The sequence below is a fragment of the Staurois parvus genome, unplaced genomic scaffold (assembly GCF_062004578.1).
Source record: "Staurois parvus isolate SC_StPar_1 unplaced genomic scaffold, SC_StPar_1.0 ptg000813l, whole genome shotgun sequence".
Classification (NCBI taxonomy): Eukaryota; Metazoa; Chordata; class Amphibia; order Anura; family Ranidae; genus Staurois; species Staurois parvus.
Genome location: NW_028318609.1, coordinates 3,771,381 through 3,797,377, shown reverse-complemented (window position 1 = coordinate 3,797,377; position 25,997 = coordinate 3,771,381). Strand labels below are relative to the sequence as shown.

General features: G+C 45.9%; 2 protein-coding genes across 3 annotated transcripts in view; one reads left to right on the top strand and one right to left on the bottom strand.

The window, feature by feature from the left end:
* Window positions 1-548: 548 nt before the first annotated feature.
* On the bottom strand, window positions 549-21,616 carry MRPS7 (mitochondrial ribosomal protein S7). Its single transcript, XM_089654911.1, has 5 exons — window positions 21,471-21,616; window positions 11,468-11,659; window positions 5,367-5,430; window positions 1,780-1,947; window positions 549-1,703 (listed from the first exon to the last, which is right to left on the bottom strand). Exons 1-5 carry the CDS (start codon window positions 21,524-21,526, stop codon window positions 1,485-1,487), a joined length of 699 nt encoding a protein of 232 aa, XP_089511037.1. The 5' UTR covers window positions 21,527-21,616; the 3' UTR covers window positions 549-1,484.
* GGA3 (golgi associated, gamma adaptin ear containing, ARF binding protein 3) overlaps window positions 21,589-25,997 on the top strand; it is a 103,052-nt gene continuing 98,643 nt past the window's right edge. For both annotated transcript variants that reach the window (XM_089654909.1, XM_089654908.1), the window contains exon 1: window positions 21,589-21,653. In XM_089654909.1, the coding sequence (XP_089511035.1) occupies window positions 21,614-21,653 (40 nt within the window). In that variant the 5' untranslated portion in view covers window positions 21,589-21,613. The remainder of the gene's footprint in view (window positions 21,654-25,997) is intronic.

The following is a 25,997-nucleotide window of genomic DNA, read 5'->3' as shown; positions in this document are numbered from 1 at the left end:
ATGTTCTGCTGGGAAACCTTGGTCCTGCCATTCATGCGGATGTTACTTGACACGTGCCACCTACCTAAACATTGTTGGTGACCAAGTACACCTCTTCATGGAAACAGTATTCCCTGATGGCAGTGGCCCATTTCAGCTGGATTATGTGCTCTACAACAGTGCAAAAATGGTTCAAGAATGGTTTCAGGAACACAATGAGTTCAAAGTGTTGACTTGGCCTTTAAATTCTTCTGATCTTAATCTAACGGAGCATGTGGAGGGATGTACTGTATAACATGTAAAATCCACCGTAGGCCCACCTCACAACTTAAAGGATCTGCTATTGATGGCTTGGTGCCACATACCACAGCATACCTTCAGATATCTAGTGGTATGCTTCTATGGCTCAGGGCTGTTTTAGCAGAAAAAGTGGGAACCTATCCAATACTAGGTGGGTGGTCATAATGTTATGGCTGATCAGTGTATTTTGAGGCATGCAGGACCTTCTTGCTTAACCCACTGAATGCAAACATTTTCTCTCACTGTAAAGAATCAATAGTTACACAGAATGCCAAAACAGAATTTTTATTCTGTAGAAACAAACACTAGAAAACGTATTTACAGTAAGAATGGCTGGAAATTAACTGAATCCCATTTTTATACGAGTACGTTTTTGCCTTGGCTGAATGGACAGGAAAAACAAGATGGCCAAATTAGAGGACGAGGCTTTGATGGAGGAACTTTCACTTAGGCTAGGTTCACGCTAGCTGGTCCTGCACCCGCAATTACGCTGCTTTTGCGAGATGCACTGAATGCATTAATTCTGAATGCCACCCCCAGGCATCTCAGCCCACAGTGCGATCGCAGCAAAAAGATCATGTGTTTTCTCTGTGGCCGTGTTTTTAAAAAGGGTGCATGCACCTTTTTTTGTAGTTCATGTGGTACAGCAGCCCATTCACGGCCTGCACTTGTGTGAACCAAGCCTCAAAATGGACCTCAACTATTTTAAAAACTTTGCTGGCAAGAAGGCTTTTTTTGCAGAAGATACTTTGTCTGGCTCTTTTAAGCAAAACAAAAAAAAAAATGGTCTTATCTGCCAACAATGTGAGTGTGTGTTTTGTTTTTTCCATATATACACAGAGCTGCACATACACAGCTCAGTGTACAATCTCTTTGTACATGTATAGGAGAAATGTCATTTCAAGCTGACAAATCAGAATGGCTGAGGATCACAAACCCAGAACAACAAGTGGAGATGGCAGCGACAGAGAAACGAGGACCCATCAGTGCTGGAGGAAGGCGCTGTGTTAGGTAAGTCTGCTACAATGTGTAAAGATGCTGTGTACACTTGTACATTATGGAAAGAGCCCTGGCTGGTGCCAATGTTTAAAAGATGCAAGCCTCTGGACTGGTACTAATTCCCTAATCTAGACCCATGCTTTTCTGGTTCTCATCCTTGAACAGTCTTTGTATATTTGTGTACTGGTAGGAGAATGCAGCCATGTCTACCACCAGCGAAAGTGAGCATATGCCCTGTTGGACTCGGCCATTTTATGTAGCTCATTTTTTTTCCTGACAATACTTCCTTCGTTCATGTAACTTTGCAGGATTATATCAGTAAGTTTATCATACATCCGTCGGCTAGTCTTCTGCTCTCGGCATGCTGTAATTATCCACTTCATGGCCAAGAAGCGCCGCCTATTGTCAGACAGTGGTGTTGGAACCTGTACCAAAAAACTCATGTTAAATGGGACAAATAAATGTGTGCATCATAAGACAGATGCTGTCACGTGTCAATACCTGATAGGATTTCCCGCCTCTTAGGACGCTTGTGAGGCCAATGGTGGGCTTGCAGTTGTCCATCGCTTCATGAAAGATGGTGTAAGGATTGCATTCGATACTTTCCCTCTCATTAGGGGAGGCATTGTAATATTTCTCCAACTGCGTTCGCTTTATTTTCTCTAAAGTCTAAAGAGAACAATGTCCATAAACACAAATGATGGATTATGTAGTACAAATACAGCTGTTGTGCTATTTTCCAGATGGAAGGGGACTGACGTATAACAGTTGAATGCTCTTTTGTGATAAATGTTCATTTTGCAGAGGAACATTTATCAAGCAAATGTAGATGCAAATCAGACTGTCAGAGTCGATGGAACAGTTTTTCTCTGTATTTGCGACCCTGCTCCTAGAATCCTGGGCAGCAAACCGTAACAAAAACTCCTAATGGCAGTTCCCCCGTCCCATTTCCAGGATGCTACAGGCGATGGGACACTTGTCCCTCAACATCACAGGAGCGAGTGCTGTTCCCATTCAAAAAATGTGTAGCAACAACGCTGAGCTCTGTGCCCAATGGCTGCAGTCCTGGAACCAGGACAGGGGGAATCTGCCATTAGTTTTTTTTTTTATATAGGTTTCAAGGAGTACCAATATGACCTACAGATATACAACTTAGACAAGACAAAAAGTTCCATTTACAGCTCCTGGGAACATTTGGCTGCATGGACTGTTTTATGCAAATTGTCAACTAACACTAAGAATAGTAGAGGGAGGAATGTATTAATGAAACTGCCAGATTATCATAAATCTGTCTTTCTCAACACTGTTTAGCATTGCCCTCCCCTGATGTGGATCCATGACGCCCTGAATTTGTGTATGTCCTGGGCATTTTTTTTTTCTTAATACACATTTTGCTTTAACTCATTACTTAACCAATTTCTATATGATAGAATATTCTGGGGAAAGCAGAATCAATTTTCAATTGTGTTGAGGCCCATCAAAAATAAAATAGGCAACAGTTAACCAAAAAGGAAGTTTCAACACCTAAACAAAGTAAGGTGTGAACATGGCCCAAAGAGAAAATTGCAGTCAAGAGTCAGCAGAAAAATATTTTATACCTGACAAATGATTACCAGAGCTGTATGAGTTAATGAAAATGACACCCCAGCTGTACTAATGACCTATGTAACCTCATAACACTGTTCCGTAAAGGAGGAGTCAATTCTGTTTCTTCTTGTGCAAGTAAATTTCAGCTTGAGCTATTGAGCAGCATAAACAACTTTTTTTTCCATCCAGAAATAAGGAAATTGGAAAATGTGATAAAGGGTAACTAAATCTCCACTTGCTGGCTCAAAGGAAGACAATATACCATGCCAATATACATTTTACAAACATGCAGCTGGTAATTAAAGAGAAGTAAAAATTAAAAAACTCCAATCTTGCATGATTGTCTGGAGTTAGTGATTCATTAAGTGGCAAATTCAGAGTCAAGAACAGCACCAGAGCCTGTCAACTCTCATATTATCTTTACTATGAAATTCCCTTTAAAGCAGAACTCCAGGCAAAACACTTTCAAAATCTTCTGGATAAAAAGTAGTTTACGCACATGATGTGTATGTTACTTTAAAGGATTGCTGCCCTTTCTTTGCCATTTACAATCTCACTTATGCTGGATTGTGTAATAATGTTCACTATACTTCTGGCACCACAACTGTTAGAGCTGCGGCTCTGGTACACAGAAGTCATACTGTCGTTTATCTGCCCCAATACCATGTCCATTCACAGCACACCTTATATTCTGCGAAACATGCACCTCATGTGAGTAATATTTTTTCCCCCCCACACAGCAGATTTAAAGAAAAAATTTTGCCAGAGTTCTGCTTTAACCACTTCAAGTCCGGACACTTTTACCCCCTTCCTGTCCAGGCCAATTTTCAGCTTTCAGCGTGGTCACACTTTGAATGACAATTGCGCGGTCATGCAACACTGTACCCATATGAATTTTTTAGCATTTCTTTTGAGACAGATAAAGCTTTATTTTGGTGGTATTTATTCATCACTGGGATTTTTATTTTGTTTGGTATATAAATGAAAAAGTCCAACAATTTTGAAAAAGTGTTTTCTTATAAAATTTTGCAAATTAAATAATATTTCATCATAAATCTTGGCCAAAATTTATTCGGTTATCTTTTTACTAAAAAAAAATAAATAAAAATGCAAATTAGTTTAACCAAAAAATTTTATTTTTCTACATACTGTCACCCTAGCAGTACAGTGTCTTGAATGAAAATTGCGCGGTCATGCAACACCGTACCCATATGAATTTTTTAGCATTTTTTTTTGAGACAGATAAAACTTTATTTTGGTGGTATTTATTCACCACTGGGATTTTTTTTTTTTGCTATATAAATGAAAAAGTGTTTTTCTTATAAAATTTTTGCAAATAAATAATCTTTCTTCATAAATCTTGGCAAAAATGTATTCAGCTATCTTTTTAGTAAAAAAAAAAAAAAAAACCAAAAAGAAAAAAAAATGAAAAAGCAAATTAGTTTATAACCAAAAATTATAATTTTTCAAAAATTATTTTTGCATTTTTATATTATTTGTTTTTTAACATACTGTCACCCTAGCAGTACAGTGTCACCATAGTGAGACTGTACTACTTGTGCGGGGGTGATGATTTTTTTTTTTTTTACAGATTGCTTTTACACCCACAAAGGCTGTAAAAGCAATCATTTCTCTCTACTGCATTCTTGCAGCCATTGAGAAATACTGTGAGAGCTGTGATTGGTAACATCTTGTCACATGGTACAAGGCTGGTGTGAATAGCCCTGTACCATGTGATCATTCACAGATTTCACTAGTAGTAAACAATTATGTAAAAATTGACATCTTGCTTATTACTATTTATGTGATCATTGATTGGCCAATCAGTGATCACATGATCGGGACCTCACACAGAGATCCTGTACAGCAATCGGTGTTCCGCTGTGTCCGGAGTGGTGCCACACTCCCAGGGAGCGCGCACAGGCTGAAATGGCGGGCGCCGTTTATGAACAGCATCCTGCCCCTGCACTGCTCCTGTCCGGCCGTTTATATACATGGGCCGGACAGGAAATGGTTAAGTGGACTTTATAAATGGTATAACTGCAAAGCATTTCTTTGGGAATATAACATCAGATATAATTAAAGTGGAGTTCCAGCTGAAAAAAATAAAAGTAAATAAAAGTCAGCAGCCACAAAAACTGTAGCTGCTCACTTTTAAAATACGGACACTTGTATGTCCGTCGGTCCAGCAGTGTCCTCACCAGGGCTGGTTTCACCGGCCGTCTTCTCTCCCTGGCACCGGCATCTTCAGTGTGGGCACCCGGCTGTGAAGCCTGTCATGTGTCCCAGAATACTAGGGGGAGGGGGGGATGACAACTTCCACTTGCGATTGCAGTGGAAGTGGGAACTTGTCAAATTCGGGTAACCTGCTCCCCAAAGGTGCCAATCCTTAATGGGGAAAGGGGGGCAAAGACTTAAAGCGGAACTTCCTCTTTTGGGTGGAGCTCCGCTTTAAAGTATTTTTGTTTTGTGTAAATCTAAAATGGACAGATCAGACTTACCTTGTTCATGATGGATCTTGACAGTATCTTATCGCCACTCTTCATCATCATGCTTGTGAATTTACTGGAATTATATAGTAAGTAATGAATGCAGTTCCTGGCTTACAACAATAATTATAACCTTCTATGCGAGTATGTAAAGTCACAAAATAGGATTTAGTAAGACTGACCGACCCAATTAAAGTTATTCCAGCCCAAATAGTTTTGTCCCACAGAGAAAAAGGTCAGATCCTCATCAGGTTTTAATTACTGTTCGTGTCTTGTTTGGTAAGAAATTCTGTCACAGAGAGAGGATGCAAGAGGGAAATCTATCCAACTGGGGGACACCCACTGCAATTAAAAACAAAACAAAAGATTTTTTCGCCTATGCCCCGACTATGGACATTACAGCAGTCACATATTCTTAACAAGTAGTAAAAGCTATTGAAGCCATCACTGACCTCTCTATCTGCAAGTACTGTGCAGTATTTCATCCTGGATGATCACAGATACACTTAAGCCAGTTTCAATCTCTTACAACAAGTTACAGCACCTGAAGTTTTTGCTCTTCTATATAAAAGGAGAGAAGACCAGTGATTTGTGTGCCTCTATTATAAATAGAGTAAAATTTCAGGTTTCTTGTTAGTTGCCAGAATGAAAGAGTTTGAGTGCCTCTCTGCCATTCAGAAGCCTTGTATTTGTTATGAATGAATACAAGCCTTCCTCCAATGGAATCACAAATTCCATGTCAGCCATTCAGAAGAAGCCTTGTATTTATTAAAGTTGCCGATACTGCTGCTGGAACACAGCGCTACTTACTGTATGAAATTAATGCTAAAAGAGTGCACACAATGGCTGCATCATTATGTAACAGAAATCGTTGGCTTGGATGAGCTTGGCCCAAACAAACTATTTAAAGAGATGGGAAAGCTGGAATTTTAAATTTAACCGCTTCTGCGCCGCCCTATAGCAGGAATAATGCTACAGGGCAACATGGGCATGCAAAATCACGTATATATACACGTTATTTTGCAGTTCTGGGTAGGGGGCCCTACCTGCACCGCCATTCGCGGACTCTACTGTCAATCCGGTCCCGGACTGTGATTTCTCGCTAGCACCCGGTGATCGTCGAGTATCGGACGGGGGAAGACACCTGTGTATAAAGAACACAGATCTCTCCACTGTCTGGCACAGCAGAGCCATACAAAGCAGCGTGCTTACAGTGTAAAGCACTCTTACAGCACACAGTTAAACCTTTGATCACCCACATGTTAACCCTTTTCTGCCCAGTGCCATTAGTACAGTGTCAGTGCTTTTTATTAGCACCGTATTGGTGTCATTGGGGGTTTCCCCCCCCCCCCCCCCCCAATTCACTTACACGGATTGCAATTTTTTTTTTCTAGCAAAGGCATGTAGCAGTATACATTTTGGCCTAAATTTATGAGGAAATTTGATTTTTTAAATATTTTTACTGGACATGTTTAATAGCAAAAAGTTAAAAATATTGTTTTCTCAAAATTGTCGGTCTTTTTTAAGTTATATATCGCAAAAAATGCACAGGCGATCAAATACCACTGAAAGAAAGCTTGATTTGTGGGAAAAAAAGGACGTAAATTTCATTTTGGTGCAGTGTTGCATGACCGCGCAAATTTCATTTAAAGTAACGCAGCGCCGTATCGCAGAAAATGGCCTGGTCAAGAAGGGGGGGGGGGGTAAATTCGCTGGAGGGCAAGTGGTTAAGGATACGATTTCTCTACAGTGGCTGCAGCTATAGAGGTCAGTGACAGCTTTCTTTTAACGTCCTTTTACTGCTTTGATGTGCATCATCCAGGTAGAGGTCAACTTTAAATTTAGTAGTGTGTGGAATACCTCATGTCATGTTTTAATTGCTGTTAAAGCCTACCTCCACATTGAATGTCCCTTTAAATAGTTTGTTTGAGCCAAGCTGGCTCAAAAACTATTTACTATACTGTACTCTCAGCTATATACAGCGTTGTGTTCTGACAGTAGCGCAGAGTCTTCCCACCCCACTCCCGGAACAAAGTCGTTCACTGGGAGCTTTGTATACTATGGATGGCTACAAAGCCTCCTTTGACTGGCTGAAATGAAGATTGTGATGTCATCTGCCTGCTTCTCCACCCATGGCAGAACACAAGGCTGCATACCATATGTAGTTGAGATTATACACAGTTAATATAGTGTGCCCAGCAAGCACACCTGTTTGTTCAATATATAATTCATTTGGGCAAGCTTGTCCCAAAAAACTGGGGCCAGTAAACATGGAGTTATGCTTTAAAGGGAAATCATCGCTTTAAAAACCACAGGAATCAAGAAAATTCAGTAATAACACTCAGGAGATTGTAACCTATCTCAAGGGAGGGTGAATGGAAAAAAAAGATCAACTATGCAGCTATATTTCAAACAGTAAATTAAAAGGTTGGAAATACACATGGGACATATCTAATGTTCAATGAATTAAAAAAAACAAAACTAAAATATATTGAATGTACTGAACAGCAACAGTGGTTGGGAGGTCAGCCCTGCTACATCCTACACCTCTCTATGGTCTCACAAGGCTCCCATCATAGTTATGGACCAACATGGAGGCATGGGAAAGGACCTGGTAGACATCTGAATAAGAAAAGTCCCTTGGGTCCTGTAATTATGTAAAGTATGCTAACACATGAGGACAGTGACTACTTTCATCACTGCCAATCGTTTTGTACTTTAAAAAGTGATAACATGGTCACTGTAATTAGATTTGTGTGACATGCAGGTTGAGGGGCTCTGTCATGTTTGTTTCGAGAGGAGAAAACTGGCTCTCTCCAGGACTGGTCAATCCTGGTTTCGAAGCATGAAGGCATTGCAGAATAGTGGGCAGGATACCTCCAGCACTGGGTCTAAGGTTAGCTGGCAACCAGCATACTGTCTGTACACACAGTACACTGCACAGCACTTGGATGCTGAAGCTAGGCCTCCTGCCATGGAGTGAAACCGCTACAGAAGCAGCGTGTGTATACAGACACTAGGAAATTCTGTGTTCTGACCTCAAAAAGAAATGACTTGACCAGACTGATATCTAAAAGATGAAGTGGTCCGTGTCTGTACTGAAATGGATGGTGGCTCTGAAAAGACTAAAATATACCCGAGAGGCTGAATTGTTATGTTGTATCCTACGTGATGAAGCACTGTGTTGGAAAATTCTGATATACCGTATTTTCCGGCATATAAGACGACTTTTTACCCCTTGAAAATCTTCTCAAAAGTCAGGGGTCGTCTTATACGCCGGTATACGGCATACTGACACTTTTTAGGGTGCGGTGCTGCCCCCCCCCCCTCCAATGGAAGGGACAGTAAGTACAGGGGTGGGCAGGGGCTCCGGTCCCACGACGATCCGGTCCAGGAAGCGCGGCTGCTCCTTCAGTTCGGCCACTGGATGTTCGCGCGGCTGCTCGGCTCCGCCTCCTCCCCGGTGATTGGCCGCCAGAACTGTAGCTCAGGAAAGGCACACAGGCGGCCAATCACCGACGAGGGGGCAGAGCCGAGCGGCCCCGCGAAAATCGAGTGAAGGAGCGGCCGGTAAGTGTGCAGTGTAGAGGTGCTGCTGCAACCACATATGCTGGCTGCAGCAGCACCATACTAGAACAGAGGTCAGCAAGTGTAATTGGTGTCAGTGGGAGGAATAGTGCCCCATCATTGGTGTCACTGATACCAATGATGGAGCACTATTCCTCCCACTGATACCAATGATGGAGCACTATTCCTCCCACTGACACCACCGATGGGGCGCTATTCCTCCCACTGACACCACCGATGGGGCGCTATTCCTCCCACTGACACCACCGATGGGGCGCTATTCCTCCCACTGACACCACCGATGGGGCGCTATTCCCCCCCCCCCAATGACGCCGATGGGGCGCTATTCCTCCCCCCCCACTGACGCCGATGGGGCGCTATTCCTCCCCCCCCACTGACGCCGATGGGGCGCTATTCCTCCCCCCCCACTGACGCCAACGATGGGGCGCTATTCCTCCCCCCCCACTGACGCCAACGATGGGGCGCTATTCCTCCCCCCCCACTGACGCCAACGATGGGGCGCTATTCCTCCCCCCCCTTCCCCCGACGCCAACGATGGGGCGCTATTCCTCCCCCCCCCCCCCGACGCCAACGATGGGGCGCTATTCCTCCCCCCCCCCCCCGACGCCAACGATGGGGCGCTATTCCTCCCCCCCCACCCGACGCCAACGATGGGGCGCTATTCCTCCCCCCCCACTCGACGCCAACGATGGGGCGCTATTCCTCCCCCCCCACTCGACGCCAACGATGGGGCGCTATTCCTCCCCCCCCACTGACGCCAACGATGGGCCGCTATTCCTCCCCCCCCACTGACGCCAACGATGGGGCGCTATTCCTCCCCCCCCCACTGACGCCAACGATGGGGCGCTATTCCTCCCCCCCCCACTGACGCCAACGATGGGGCGCTATTCCTCCCCCCCCCACTGACGCCAACGATGGGGCGCTATTCCTCCCCCCCCCACTGACGCCAACGATGGGGCGCTATTCCTCCCCCCCCCACTGACGCCAACGATGGGGCGCTATTCCTCCCCCCCCCACTGACGCCAACGATGGGGCGCTATTCCTCCCCCCCCACTGACGCCAACGATGGGGCGCTATTCCTCCCCCCCCCACTGACGCCAACGATGGGGCGCTATTCCTCCCCCCCCACTGACGCCAACGATGGGGCGCTATTCCTCCCCCCCCACTGACGCCAACGATGGGGCGCTATTCCTCCCCCCCACTGACGCCAACGATGGGGCGCTATTCCTCCCCCCCACTGACGCCAACGATGGGGCGCTATTCCTCCCCCCCCACTGACGCCAACGATGGGGAGCTATTCCTCCCCCCCCACTGACGCCAACGATGGGGCGCTATTCCTCCCCCCCCACTGACGCCAACGATGGGGCGCTATTCCTCCCCCCCCCACTGACGCCAACGATGGGGCGCTATTCCTCCCCCCCCACTGACGCCAACGATGGGGCGCTATTCCTCCCCCCCCACTGACGCCAACGATGGGGCGCTATTCCTCCCCCCCCACTGACGCCAACGATGGGGCGCTATTCCTCCCCCCCCACTGACGCCAACGATGGGGCGCTATTCCTCCCCCCCCACTGACGCCAACGATGGGGCGCTATTCCACCCCCCACTGACGCCAACGATGGGGCGCTATTCCACCCCCCACTGACGCCAACGATGGGGCGCTATTCCACCCCCCACTGACGCCAACGATGGGGCGCTATTCCACCCCCCACTGACGCCAACGATGGGGCGCTATTCCACCCCCCACTGACGCCAACGATGGGGCGCTATTCCCGCCACTGATGCCAACGATGGGGCACTATTCCCCCCACTGACGCTAACGATGGGGCACTATTCCCGCCACTGACGCCAATGATGGGGCACGATTCCTCTCACTGACGCCAATGATGGGGCGCTATTCCTCTCACTGACGCCAATAATGGGGCGCTATTCCTCCCATTGACGCCAATGATGGGGCGCTATTCCTCCCACTGACGCCAATGATGGGGCGCTATTCCTCCCACTGACGCCAATGATGGGGCGCTATTCCTCCCACTGACGCCAATGATGGGGCACTATTCCCCCCACAGACGCTAATGATGGGGCACTATTCCCCCCACTGACACCAATGATGGGGCACGATTCGTCGCTCTGACACCAATGATGGGGCACTATTCCTCCCGCTAATAACAATGATGGAGCACTATTCCTCCCACTGATACCAATGATAGGGCACTATTCCTCCCACTAATACCAATAATGGGGCACTATTCCTCCCACTGACACCGATGATGGGGCACTATTCCTCCCACTGGTGTGCATTGCTAGAGGGGTAGTCTTATACGGCGAGTATAGCCCAAACACTACATTTTAGCAGGAAAAGTAGGGGGTCGTCTTATACGCCCAGTCATCTTATGCCGGAAAATACGGTATGTAAGGAACTTTACTTTTGAATAAAAGAGCACAAATCCCTGAAACATACTTGTTTATATATGATTGATAAAAGTACTGTCTTTGATTGGCTACTGATAACGTTACATAAATACCTTATGGTTTCATCGGAGAAGATAGAGCTAGTCAGATTGGGTGCACATGCTTTAATAGGACTGACCGTTTTAAAATCCCATTCTTCCTTTTCTTCTTTACTTAGTTCTTCTAAAGGACGCTTGTATTTCTCCTTATCTGTGACTGGATTTACATACGCAGGGCTATATCTGCTCCACCGCACAGGGATCAGACTGTAGGAAGAAAGAATATCACCTTCAGCAGTCAACAAGTGGTTCACTCCTTCCAGATGCCTTTCTTTTTTTTTTACCTAAAGCGGCATTAAACCCAAAAACAAACACTTAAAGTGCTGTTAAACCCCGGACCCTGCATTCAGTGTATTTGGTCTCCCACAGTACACACAACATGGCAATGCAATTATTTTAGTAAATATAAACTGCTAAATACCTTTTCTCATCTGAAGTTAGAGCAGTCTTGTGGCTTATATCAGTGTCCAGCAGAGCACTAGCTAAAGATTGTTTTCTTTCTGCTCCAGGAGAATGCAAAACCCCTGACCTCTGTCTGACCAGTGCTGATTGGACCTGTGCTGATCACATGCACTCTCCCACGAAAAAAACCTCTCCAGCAATAACACCAAACTGAGCATGTGCAAAATGCCTACGGTTCAGTCTGTCTTATTAGGAGATAAGGTGTTCACTTGAAAAAGGGGAGGAACAGAAAAGAAAGGATCAAATTGCCTTTTTACACAATGCAGAGGATTAACCCCTTAGGTTCCACAGTAAGTATATCAGATTGATTTTACTGTTGTGGGTTTAGTAACACTAACTTATTGCAGCTTACCAATTCTTAGATGTTGCATAAGTTTTCTTTTTTAGGCTTCTTTTATTTTCACCTGGTGATCCTGCGCATAAGTCTGTTATTTTTCAACAGAACAAGTTGTCCTGCAGATGTGCCAGTTAGAGTGTAGAGACAAACCATTTAAACACTGACAGAGATGCTTGCAGTGATCAGCTCTTATTTATTCATGTAAAACCTTTATCCTTAGAGGGACAAAACTGTTTGCTGTAACTGCTTATAAAGGAATGTGGCTTCAATTTGTTTAGTGTATCTAAATCTGCTAGTCCATCTAAATTCTCCTCTCCCCCAGACTGACAATTCTGCTGTCCAAAAGGTGCCCCTTTTGCTCCTACATCCAGAGTGGTGGCACTCTAATACAGATGATGTGTTACTGGCCATATCACCAGGGGAAACCAGAGGGGAAAAAAGGAATAATAAGGCAGCAACCTCATCCAATGATTGCCAATCAGACTCACTGGAGGAAACGCATAACAGAGACTGAATTCCCACACATTTGCAAAGGGCATCTATACCCAAGGCCCAATCCCGCGGATTAAGGGAGAAGAACCAGCTGACCTTTCTGTTTTCTTGGGAATGCCTCCGGCATGCCCCATTTCGTAGTGATGGTTGCAAACATTTCCTGGTTGAGAGACCATCTGTCGTGCTTGACTGGATGCCGACTTAGGAAGTCTGCTAGGGAATTCTTTTAGAGGAATGTCAGATATCGAACATAAGTTTTGCTCGGCCCAAGACAGTATGCGGTCTGCGATTGTTTAGAGAGGAGGGCTTCTTGTACCCCTGTTTGTTGATGTATTCCACCATAGTCATATTGTCTGAATGGATCTGCAGGTGACGGTCTACTAGATCTGCTTGAAAAACATCCAACGCTCGCTGTACTTCTAGAAGCTCCCTCTGATTCGAGGACCTCCAAGCTTCCCCCACGAACCACAACCCCTGGGCTGGGCTGTGCTGTCACCTAGATGGGCTCCCCAACCAAAGCTGCTGGCATCAGTCGTGATTATATCCGAATATGGTGTGGTCCATTCCAGACTAGATTGTACCGCCTTCGTCACCACCAAAGTGATCTCTTTATCCTGGAGAGCAGCCGGACTGGAAGATCCAGTGTAGACCTGTCCTTGCTCCAAACCCTCAGGAAAAAAAGACTGCAGTGGGCACTGGTGGAATCTTGTCCAGGGAACAGCTGGGAAGCATGATGTCATGAGACCTACTGCCCTCATGAAATGGCCAATTTGTTCTGCAGCTCTGCCAGCACCTGATCTATCCTGAGAATTTTTTCCTGTGGAAGGAAGATCTCTCTACTGAGATAGGCAACTCTCTGGGAGGGAGTTAAACACGATTTGTCTGTTTATGAGCCACCCCAGACTCTGAAAGAAGTCCTGGGCAATCCACAGATCCTCTGTCAACTGTTGTTGAGACCTGGCCACAAAGAGGAGATTGTGCAGATAAGGAATGATTGTAATAGATCTCATTCTTAGAGGGGCCCAAGGCCTCCGCAAGCACTTTCGTAAAAATTCTTGGTGCTGAGGCGAGACCAAAAGGTAGGGCCTGACACTGCAAGTGATGGATCTCTGTACCAATCCTTACCACTATCCTTAGGTATTTCTCACACGCATGCTGTATGGGGATGTGAAGATAGCGTAGCCATGAAACAATCTGGGTAAAGGATGTTTTTTTACAGAGAAGATCGATTCCATCCTGAAGTGTTTGTATCTTAAAGACTTACTGAGAGGGCACAGATTTAAGATAAGTGAAACTTGCCTGAGGGCTTTTTCACTACAAAATCCCCTGCTCGTTCCGGGGATTTCAGGCCTGTGCCTAATCCTGATTCCTGGGAAGGCTGGTTACCAGATACCTGGTGTGGGGGGGGGGGGGGGGACTGGAGTCGAACTCCAACCTGTACCCCTTTTTTACCAAGTCCAGAATGTACTTGTTCGAGGAGATTGAAGCCTACTGAGGGAGAAAGGTCCCCAGTCTTCCTCCCATTGGGAGGTTCGAGTCATTGAGACTTGGTTGGGCCCTGAGGAGGATTGACTAAGATCCCCTCCGGTCTCCCGGAGCTCACCAATGATGTCACCGCGACCGGAACTACCGGATAACCAGCTTGGAGCGCAGATGCTCCACCTCCCGGAAGTCGCGGCCGCCTGCCCCGCGGTTAGGACGCTGACTCGGTCAGTACTTTCTGGCGGTGGCGCTGGACCCCATCGGCTCTCCTCCTCCCTTGACTGGAAGGCAACAGCACAGCCCCACTCCTCTCTGAAATGGAGGGATCGCTCCGGGCGAGGAGGTAACTTACCTTACCAGGAGCCACCAGCATCGCTCTTGAGCCTAGGGCTCCTATATAGGTTTCTAAAATGTGTAACTTTTCCTTCCAGAGGAAACCTTAACACCAAAAAGGGAGGCTTGGAGTGCCACCTTTTAAGGTTCTGGCCTTACGTACATGTTTCCTGTCCCGGAAGGGAACAGCTCTACGACCTGAGGGGCTGTCCTGGAAGATGTTTTTGAGAAAGTTTATCGCACACACACATATACATTTATTTTTTTTATATATATATATATATATATATATTTATATATTACACACATACATACATACACACTGCTCAAAAAAAAGTAAAGGAACACTTTTTAATCAGAGTATAGCATCAAGTCAATTAAACTCCTGGAATATTGATATGGTGTTTTATGTAGCAGAGGGGGTTGTTAATCAGTTTCAGCTGCTTTGGTGTTAATGAAATTAACAACAGGTGCAGTAGATGGGCAACAATGAGATGACCCCCAAAACAGGAATGGTTTTACAGGTGGAGGCCATTGACATTTTTTTCCCTACTCATATTTTCTGTTTTTCACTAGTTTTGCATTTGGCTAGGATCAGTGTCACTACTGATAGCATGAGGCAATACCTGGACCCTACAGAGGTTGCACAGGCAGTCCAACTCCTCCAGGATGGCACATCAATACATGCCATTGCCAGAAGGTTTGCTGTGTCTCTCAAGAGCATGGAGGAGATTCCAGGAGAATCGCTGACAGAAAGGACTGACACCAACAATGGGGCGCAATTCCTCCCAATGACACCAGCGTGGGTCCTGGGTTCCTCCTGGTGCACAACAATGCCCAGCCTCATGTGGCGAGAGTATGCAGGCAGTTCCTGGAGGATGAAGGAATAGATACCATTGAATGGTCCCCACGCTCGCCTCACCTAAATCCAATAGAACACCTCTGAGATATCATGTTTCGGTCCATCTGATGCCGCCAGATTGCACCTCAGACTGTCCAGGACCTCAGCGATTCCCTGGTCCAGATCTGGGAGGAAATACCCCAGGACACCATCCACCCTCAGGCACGCATACAAGCACATGGGGGCCATACAAACTACTGAATACCATTTTGAGTTGCTGCAATGAAATCTCAGCAAAATGGACTAGTCTGCTGTATCATTTTTTCACTTTGATTTTCGGGGTGTCTTTGAATTCAGTCCTCTGTAGGCTGATAATTTTCATTTCCATCAAACGATGGGGCATCCTTATGTTCCTAACACCAGGAGTTCCTAATAACTCCTATTACTCAGTCCATATCAGTATAGATATCAAGCATGATATTTTCCCCCATTAAGATCTGATGTGTTTTCAAAGTGTTCCTTTCATTTTTTTGAGCAGTATGTATATATTAACCACTTGCCCTACAGAAGATTTACCCCCCTTCATGACCAGGCCATTTTTTGCTGTTCAGCACTACGCTATTTCAACTGGTAATTGGTGGTCGTGCAATGCTGTACCCAAATTAAATGTACGTCCTTTTTTTCACACAAACAGAGCTTTCTTTTGGTGCTATTTGACCACCTTTGTGGTTTTTACTTTTTGCACTATAAACAAAAAAAAGGCTGGAAATTTTGAATACAAAAAAATATTTTTCAATTTTGTTTATAAAAAATATCCAATAAACCCAAAGTTACTCATAAACTTAGGCCAAAATGTATTCTGCTACATGTATTTGGTAAAAAAAAATAATCCCAATACGTGTATATTAACTAGCTGCCGACCGCAGATAGCCGAATGACGGCTGCACTGCGGCCGGCCAGTTCTGGGTGGACGTCATATGACGTCCTCCCAGAACGCGCTCTCCTGCGCGCCCCAGGGGGCGCGCACCCGGCGATCTCCGTGATCGCTGTGTCCTACGGACACAGCTGATCACGTGATGTGGTAAAAGGCCAATCACAGCGGCCTTTTACCACGTGATCAGCGGTGTCCAATGCACGCTGATCAGAGGGAAATGCAAGTGCCGGTTCTCGGCTGCACTTTCCTCACGCTGTCAGATCGTGAGGAAAGTACTGCCGAGAACCGGCAGTTGTCAGAGCGGGGATCGGCACTGATGATCAGTGCCCTGATGATCGGTGCCCACCAGTGCTACCCGCAAGTTCCGCCCACCTGTGCCCAGCAGTGCGCCCACTAGCTCCGCCCACCTGTGCCCAGCAGTGCACCCACCTGTGCCACTCTGCAGTGCCACCTACCTGTGCCCAGAAGTGCCACCTACCTGTGCCCACCAGTGCCACCCACCTGTGCCCACCCACCAGTGCCGCCCACCAGTGCCCAGGGGTTGTGCCAGTCAGTGCCGCCAGTCAGTGCCCAGCAGTGATGCCAGTCAGTGCCATCTATCAGTACCCATAATCAGTGTCACCTATCAGTGCCGCCTATCAGTGCTGCATATTAGTGCCGCCTATCCGTGACACCTCATTAGTGCGGTCTATCAGTGCCGCCTATCCGTGCCACCTCATTAGTACTGCCTATCAGTGCCCTTTAGTGCTGCCTATCAGTGCCCATCAGTGCTGCCTCATCAACGCACATCAGTGAAGGAGAAAAATACCTGTTTGAAAAATTTTATAAAAGAAGCAAAGAAACTTTTTTTTTTTTCAAATTTTTTGCACTTTTTTTATTTATAGCGCAAAAAGTAAAGCGCCCAGTGGCGATTAAATACCACCAAAAGAAAGCTCTATTTGTGAGAAAAAAAAGATCAAAATTTGATATGGGTACAATGTTGCATGACCACGCAATTGTCAAAGTGCGGCAGCGCTGAAAGCTGAAAATTGGCCTGGTAAATAAGGGGGTATAAGTGCCTGGTAGGCAAGTGGTTAATTGGTTTGTGTGAAAGTTATAGCGTCTACAAACTATGGTATGTATATTGGAATTTCCACAGCTTTTACTTTCTGACTGCCTATCACAGTTCTTGAGGTGCTAAAATACCAGGGCAGTACAATCCCCTCCAAATGACCCCTTTTTGGAAAGTAGACACCCCAAGGATTTTACATTTTATTGTTTGGCAAAAATGTTTTTAAAAATGAAAAAATTTTTTCTTACACAAAGTTGTCACTTTAATGATATATTGCTCATGTATGCCATGGGTATATGTGAAATAACACCCCAAAACACATTCTGCTACTTCTCCCGCGTATGGGGATACCAAATGAGACTTTTTGGCAGCCTAGCTGCATACAGGCCCCCAAAATCCAATGACCACCTCCAGGCTTTCAAAGGGCATATTTCCTAATATCACTTCCACACTACCGATCACAATTTTGGAGGCTCTAAAATCCCAGGATAGTACAAACACCCCCCAAATGACCCCCTTATTGGAAAGTAGACACCCCACGGAATTTGATAAGAGGCATGGTGAGTATTTTACAGATATTTTTGTCACAGGGTTTTGAAAAAGAAAAAATACATTTTTGTTTTCTCTCTTTGTTTTCCAAAAACGTGGCAGCAAATGAGATCTGCAAAATACCCATCATGCCTCTTAGCAAATACCTTGGAGTGCCTATTTCTAAAAAGGGGTCATTTGGAGGGGGGGGGGGTGCTTCTACCATCCTGGCATTTCAGGGACAACATTAGAAGCTTATGCTGCACATCACCCACTCTTGAAGACCAAGCCTTTTCTGACACTTTTTGTTCACATGTAAAAACCCCCAAACATATATTTTTTAAAGGCAGAGTCTCTAGAGTATAAAACGGTGGGTGTTGAAATTTTTTACGTCACACAGTATTTGCGTAGCGATTTTTCAAACAAATCTTTTGGGAAAAATTTAGTTTTTAGCATTTTAATGTACAAAAACACAATATATTGCCCAATTGTGTGATAAAATATAAAAGATGATGTTACGCCGAGTAAATAGATACCAAACATGACATGCTTTAAAATTGCGCATGCCCGTGCACTGGTGACAAAGTACATACATTTTTAATATCGAAGGTGATGCTTTAAAAGCCTTTAGAGGTAACCAATTTATATTTACACAGGAGGTATAGTGCTAGAATTACTGCCCTCAATCTGATGTTCGTGGCGATACCTCACATGCATGGTGCAACAGTTGTTTACATACTGGCACGGGGTCAACGCTTGCGCACACAGGGATGCTTTTTTTGTTGTTATTATTTTTACACTGTCCCTTTCATTTTATTTTTATCACTTTTATTGCTATCACATGGAATGTAAATATCCCCTCTGACTGCAATAGGCATTGACAGGTATTCTTTTTTAAGAAATCTGGGGTCTATTAGACTCTAGGTCTCTCTAATTTCTGTTTCGCCAGACTTTAACAGCGCCATTTGTAAATTGGGAAAGCATTTGATTACACCGAACTTGGTGTGATCAGATGCTTTCCCAATTTACAAATGGCGCTGTTAAAGTCCGTTGAAACGGAAATGATGAAATGCTCATAGCTTCCGATCTCTTAGACCATAGAGATGAGACTGGAAAGTGGTTTGTAAAAACGATTCAGCAGCTAATTGGCCACTAGGATTGCTTTTACATGAAAGCCGACCGTCAGCTGAAACAAACGATACCAGGATGACGCTTGCAGCTGTAGGAATCACCCTGGTATAACCATTCAAAGTCCAGTGATGTACCAGTACGTCGCTGGTTCTTGTTGGGTATATATGCTATGTTCTTTTTTTTTTTTTTATTCGTATGCAGCCTGTGGGCTGAATAAAAAAAAAAAAAAAAGAAATCTCTGCCAAAAAATAAAAAAGTGTGGTATGCCCACCATTAAAATATACCACCCTGCATCCACCCACTTCTAATGGTGGGCACACATTAGGTCACACAGCTGCAGGCATCATCCTGGTATAACCACTCAAAGTCCATCGACATATAAATACAGGCGTGTTCACACCACGAAATAGGAAATGACGTAGAACTATGCCGCTTTGCCCAGAGCCGCTGCTCACCTGCAGTACTAAGTCATCGGCAAGTAGTTTAAAAAAAAAACAAAACATAAAATTGTTTTTTTTTTTTAATTCTCAATATTGTATTTTTTATTTTATTGTTAACCTTTTTTTAGTACTTTTAATCAGAATAGTACAATGTTACCATAGTAACATTGTACTACTACTGGGGGGGGGGGAAATCAGGGTTTGATTTTAATTTTTTTACACTTTGCATTGCAGGAGAAATAAAGAACATTTCTCCTGCAATGCAAAGCTTGCTGTCAGAACCTAACTCATTCATGAACTGTCATGAATTAGGTTTTTGACAGCTCAAGATAGTGATCTGTGATTGGCTGAAGCTGGTCACATGGTTCAGGGTGCTGTGATTGGCCCCATGTATCATGTGACAGCTGTGGCCCAATCACAGCTCACTAGGAAGAGAAGCAGAGCTGTTATGAATGAGATTCATAACAGCTGTGCTTACATTGTGATCATGTGATTGTATAGCGATCACATGATCACCAGGATCTTCATTTCACATTGTCCCCTGGACACAGCAGTCGTGGGTGGGGAATGCTACGTGCCCAGTGCCCCCCCGGGGTTAGTACAGCCAGAGCAATGTATGGGTATGTCGTTTGCCTGTAGCTGCCGCAGTACATTGTGGGCGGGAAGCAGTCAATAATAAAGCACATTGGTAATGCTGTTTATATTATGTGTAAGCTGGTTATCTTGGGGTTCCAGCTGGGGCACAAACACATGTGAGAGCAATATTTGTGTTTTATATTCTTTCCTTAATAAAGAACATTTCCCCTCTGTTCCTGTTCTGGTGACAACACAAAATGTGAGATTTCTTTCACCTTTAGTGATAACAGCAAAGGACAAATAGAGTGTGTTCAGCCGCATTGTCATTACATTCTCCTATGTTCTATTGAACTGCATTAAGTTGTTATTGTTTTGTATTATGCTGGCATCTAGTGGTAGTTTTGGTGTGCTACAACTTGTTTATTAGGTGATTTTGGTATCTTCTTCTGTCCTCCCCTCCTGTTAAAGGCAAGTTAGTTCAGTTCCCTGTTTCTTCCATGTTCCCCCAATTAGCGTTAGTTCGTCAAAGACTAGGTTTGGGAAAGCCATGGTCCACTTACACATCAAAACACTGGAAACAAACTCTGTACTGCAACTATCTGAAGTAAAATTGTGTTGGATTTAAGTTTTGTGTCCTAGTGAAGAGTTAAGCTGCCTGTGGATGGTGTCAAGACAGCAAGTGACCATACTGAACTGACTGGCTCTGAGGAGGTACGTCAATGCATAAAATGCACATGACACAGAACAGAGAGGGTGAATCTCCCTAACGGGGGTACAGGTGGCAATAGAAAACAGGTTGTAATCCCTCTCCACTCCATCCAAAACTACGAACAAAGCTTTGCCTTTAGTTCTCCTTCAGCCCTGGTTCATACTGAATGGGTAAGGAAATTTGCAGCGGTTACAATCACACCCCGTTCATGCGAACCGCTATGGTAACGCCCCGAAATCGGTTTGCAAAACGCCGTACGAAGTGCAGAATCAGATTGCATGGGTGTGAATACCGATGAGATCCGATTCTAGTGCAGACGCGGTACGATTTTGAGCCATACATTATGAATGGCTTAAATCGCACCACACAGAATTGTGATTTGCGCAGGAATGCCGTGCGGTTCCTATGACATCACACGTAATATGCCGCACCGCAGAAGTCTGAACCCAGGTGTTGATGCGTGTGTCCATGTGTCCATGTGCACAGACCACCCCCCCCCCCCATGCTGTACAGGGGGCACTCAACCATTCCTTGTGGGGAGCTCACAGTGCCCTGTCCTCACCCATGACCTGACACTCAGGAGCAAACAATGACCCCGACAGGTCGCTTGACATTCTCAGGTTCCCCCAGCACAGCTATGAGCGCACCCCGGCCTCCTCCTCCGGCCATATTACATGTATTAGGTCCCCCATTACCACACACCCGGGCAGTCCGGCCCTCATCCTCTGTAGGAACATCCTTCCCCTGGACGCCGCCATCTCTCCGCTCACACTGATCTTCTCGCGAGATCCTCGGAGACCTCTTCCTGATGGTCCCTGGCTGTGGGCGGGGCCTCCGCTGGCAATATGGCGGAGAGTGACGGGGAGAGCCTGGAGTCCTGGCTGAGTGAGTGGCAGTGACACCCGGCGGGTCACCACTGGTCACATGACATCACTGACATTCACCACCCCATTAACCTTCCCTGACACCCGGCACTGAGAGTCTGCACTGTGCACTGTCTGTGTTCATTCATTACATCCGCATTACACCGGACAGAGGACTTCACCCCACCGACACCCCGTGTGTGTGACAGAGAGAAACCTCAGATACTTCACCCGGGATATTCCCCTCACACACCCCCATGGGGGATTACCTGACTGGAATTGTATTCATGTCCCCTCTGTGTGATAGTCACCCCCACATTCGTGATATTCACCTGACTTACACCTAGTGTGATATTCACCCCAGACTGATATTCACCCAGTGAATTTATTTCAGGTACTTATATAGCACTGTCAATTTACACAGAGCTTTACATATATATTGTACATTCACATCAGTCCCTAACCCTCAAGGGTGTACAATCTAAGGTCCCTAACTCACATTCATACATACACATACTAGGGACAATTTAGACAGGAGCCAATTAACCTACCGGTATGTCTTTGGAGTGTGGGAGGTAACCAGAGTACCCAGAGGAAACCCACACAGGCACAGGGAGGACATGCAAACTCCAGGCAGGTGGTGCCATGGTTGGGATTCGAACCAACAACCCTAGTACTGCCAGGCAGAAGTGCTAACCATTTAGCCACTGTGCTGCCCAATTCACCTGACATACACCCAGTGTGATATTCACCTTGTTGTGATATTCATCTGACATACATCCCAGTGTAACATTCACCTGACATACACCCCAGTGTGATATTCACCCAACACTCACTCCAGTGTGATATTCACCTGACATACACCCAGTGTGATATTCACCCAACATTCTCTCCAGAGTGATATTCACCTTATTGTGATATTCATCTGACATACACCCTAGTGTGATATTCACCTGACATGCACCCAGTGTGATATTCAGCCAGCATTCACCCCAGAGTGATATTCAGCCAGCATTCACCCTGGAGTAATATTCACCTGACATTCACCCACTGTGATATTAACCCCACATTCACCTTATTTTGATATTCACCAGACATACACCCAGTGTAATATTCACCTGACACACATCCAGTGTGATATTCACCCCAGAGTGATATTCACTTGACATACACCCCAGTGTGATATTCATCACAGTGCGGCATTCACCTGACATACACCCCAGTGTGATATTTACCCCACATTCACCCCAGTGTGAAATTCACTCAACGTACACCCCAGTGTGATATTCACCCCACATGCACCTTATTGTGATATTTACCTGACACATACCCAGTGTGATATTCACCCAGCATTCACCCCAGAGTGATATTCACCTGACATGCACTCCCCAGTGTGATATTCCCTTCATATGGGCTCATATTCTCCGGGGTACACAGCTGAGCTTTACCAACCCCCCCCCCCCAACATAAATCTCATTGCCATCTTATCTTCCCACACATATACTCCACTATCCTACCACCCCTCATCGCTCCTATTGTCACCGTACCCTGGGCTGTGGAGTCAATGTCACCGTACCCTGGACCGTGCAGTCAGTGTCGTCGTACCCTGGACCGTGCAGTCAGTGTCGTCGTACCCTGGACCGTGGAGTCAGTGTCATCATACCCTGGGGCCGTGCAGTCAGTGTCACCATACCCTGGGCCATGGAGTCAGTGTCACCATACCCTGGGCAGTGCAGTCAGTGTCACCATACCCTGGGCCGTGCAGTCAGTGTCGTCATACCCTGGGCCGTGCAGTCAGTGTCGTCATACCCTGGGCCGTGCAGTCAATGTCACCATACCCTGGACCGTGCAGTCAGTGTCGTCATACCCTGGACCGTGCAGTCAGTGTCGTCGTACCCTGGACCGTGCAGTCAGTGTCGTCGTACCCTGGACCGTGCAGTCAGTGTCGTCGTACCCTGGGCCGTGCAGTCAGTGTCATCGTACCCTGGACCGTGGAGTCAGTGTCATCATACCCTGGGGCCGTGCAGTCAGTGTCACCATACCCTGGACCGTGCAGTCAGTGTCACCATACCCTGGGCCGTGCAGTCAGTGTCACCATACCCTGAGCCGTGGAGTCAGTGTCACCATACCCTGAGCCGTGGAGTCAGTGTCACCATACCCTGAGCCGTGCAGTCAGTGTCACCATACCCTGGGCCGTGGAGTCAGTGTCACCATACCCTGGACCGTGGAGTCAGTGTCACCATACCCTGAGCCGTGCAGTCAGTGTCACCATACCCTGGGCAGTGCAGTCAGTGTCACCATACCCTGGGCCGTGCAGTCAGTGTCGTCATACCCTGGGCCGTGCAGTCAGTGTCGTCATACCCTGGGCCGTGCAGTCAGTGTCGTCATACCCTGGGCCGTGCAGTCAGTGTCACCATACCCTGGGCCGCGGAGTCAGTGTCATATCCTCCTGACATAGACCCCACCTCTTCATTTTTTACTTCAATATTCCGCGGACATAGTTTGTTATTTTGAACTTCCTTTCCCATATACATTGTTGTCAGATTTCCCCCACATATAGTCTCTAGCACCATTACCCCCTGACATAGACAATCATCCCATAGAGAGCCCATTGCCATGTCCGTCTGGCAGAGTTCCCAGTGTCATATCCCCCTCACCATATAGTGTCTGGGATCATATTTCCATGATATGAAGCTTAGTGTTAGATTCTCCCACATCACACACGGCGGGGGGGGATTAATGATAACAGGAAACGGAGAAGATGCTGATCCTAATCAACAAAAGGGGCTTAAGCCCCTTTGTTATAATTAGAAGCAGTCAATTCTCTGCCCTCTGCTGTGTAGGTACCAAACATAGAACAGTTCAGCTGGATTCCTCTGCCCCTCCCCCATTCCCACTCAGGTGAGATCAGGAGGATGAGGGAGAGCAGTGCTCTGCTGACAGCTCACCTCCTGTGTGCCAGGCCTGACCTGGAGGGGATCTGTAGACGTTTACTATAATGAAATCTGTCACAATTCCTTTGTTAATCAGGTGCTTCACCCTATGCTGGTACCCATACCCATGGTGTGAAGGAAGCAGGTAGATTTGAAACAGGTCTCAGCTTAGTTTATGTGGCACACACCACAAATGGCAGTTTCCAGTACTATTATTATGGCACAGGAACCTTTGTTAACCACTTGCCTACCGGGCACTTCTACTCCCTTCCTGCCCAGGCCAGTTTTCAGCTGTCAGCGCTGTCACACTTTGAATGACAATTGCACAGTCATGCAACACTGTACCCATATGACATTTTTATAATTTTTTTTCACACAAATAGAGCTTTCATTTGGTAGTATTTCATTGCCACTGGGTTTTTTATTTTTTGCACTATAAACAAAAAAAGCAACAAATTAAAAAACAAACGTTTATTCTTTGTTTCTATCATAAAATTTAGCAAACAGGTAAATTTTCTCCTTCACTGATGTGTGTTGATGAGGCTGCACTGAAAGGCAGCACTGATAGGCAACACTGATGGGCACTGATAGGCTGCACTGATGAGGCGGCACAGGTGGGAATTGAGGAGGAGGCACTGATGATGCTGCACTGATATGCAGCACTGATAGGCACTGATAGGTGGCAATGATAGGCACTGATAGGCGGCACTTATGGGTGGCACTGATGGGCACTTATGGGTGGCACTGATGGGTGGTATTGCTGGGCACTGATTGGCATTGCTGAGTGGAACTGCAGGGTGCCACTGCTGGGCACTTTTGGGGCTGCACTGATAATCAGTGTCCTGAATATCAGTGCAGATACTTGTCGTTATCGGCAGTATTTTCCTCATGCTGTGACAGCATGAGGAAAGTTCTGCCAATAACTGGAAACTGTATTTATTTTGTGATCAGCTGTCATTGGACACAGCTGATCACATGGCAAAAGGCCGCTGTAATTGGCCTTTTACCTTCTCATGTGATCAGCTGTGCCCGTAGGACATAGCGATCACAGACAGCACCGGGAGCACGCGAGGTGCGTGTTCTGGGAAGACATCATATGACGCCCTCCCAGAAATGGACAACCGTGCTGTAGTCATCATTCTGCCATAGTGCAGTTGTAAAGTGGTTCATTTCCCCGATAGTCTCTAGTATAATATTTCTATGACATGGACTCCATTTTCATATTCTCACATAATCCGTTATGTCATATTTCCCGAATGTCCATTCTACTGGTGTACAGTATAGTGTCCCATTACCCTGGTTTTCACTGTACTATCAAATTTCTCTGACATAGATCTGTGTACTATGTTTCATAGACATGGTTACCTCCACTGCCTGTAGATGCTGTAAAATTACAGGTTCCACAGGTCTGTTAGCAGATGTACCTGGCAGTT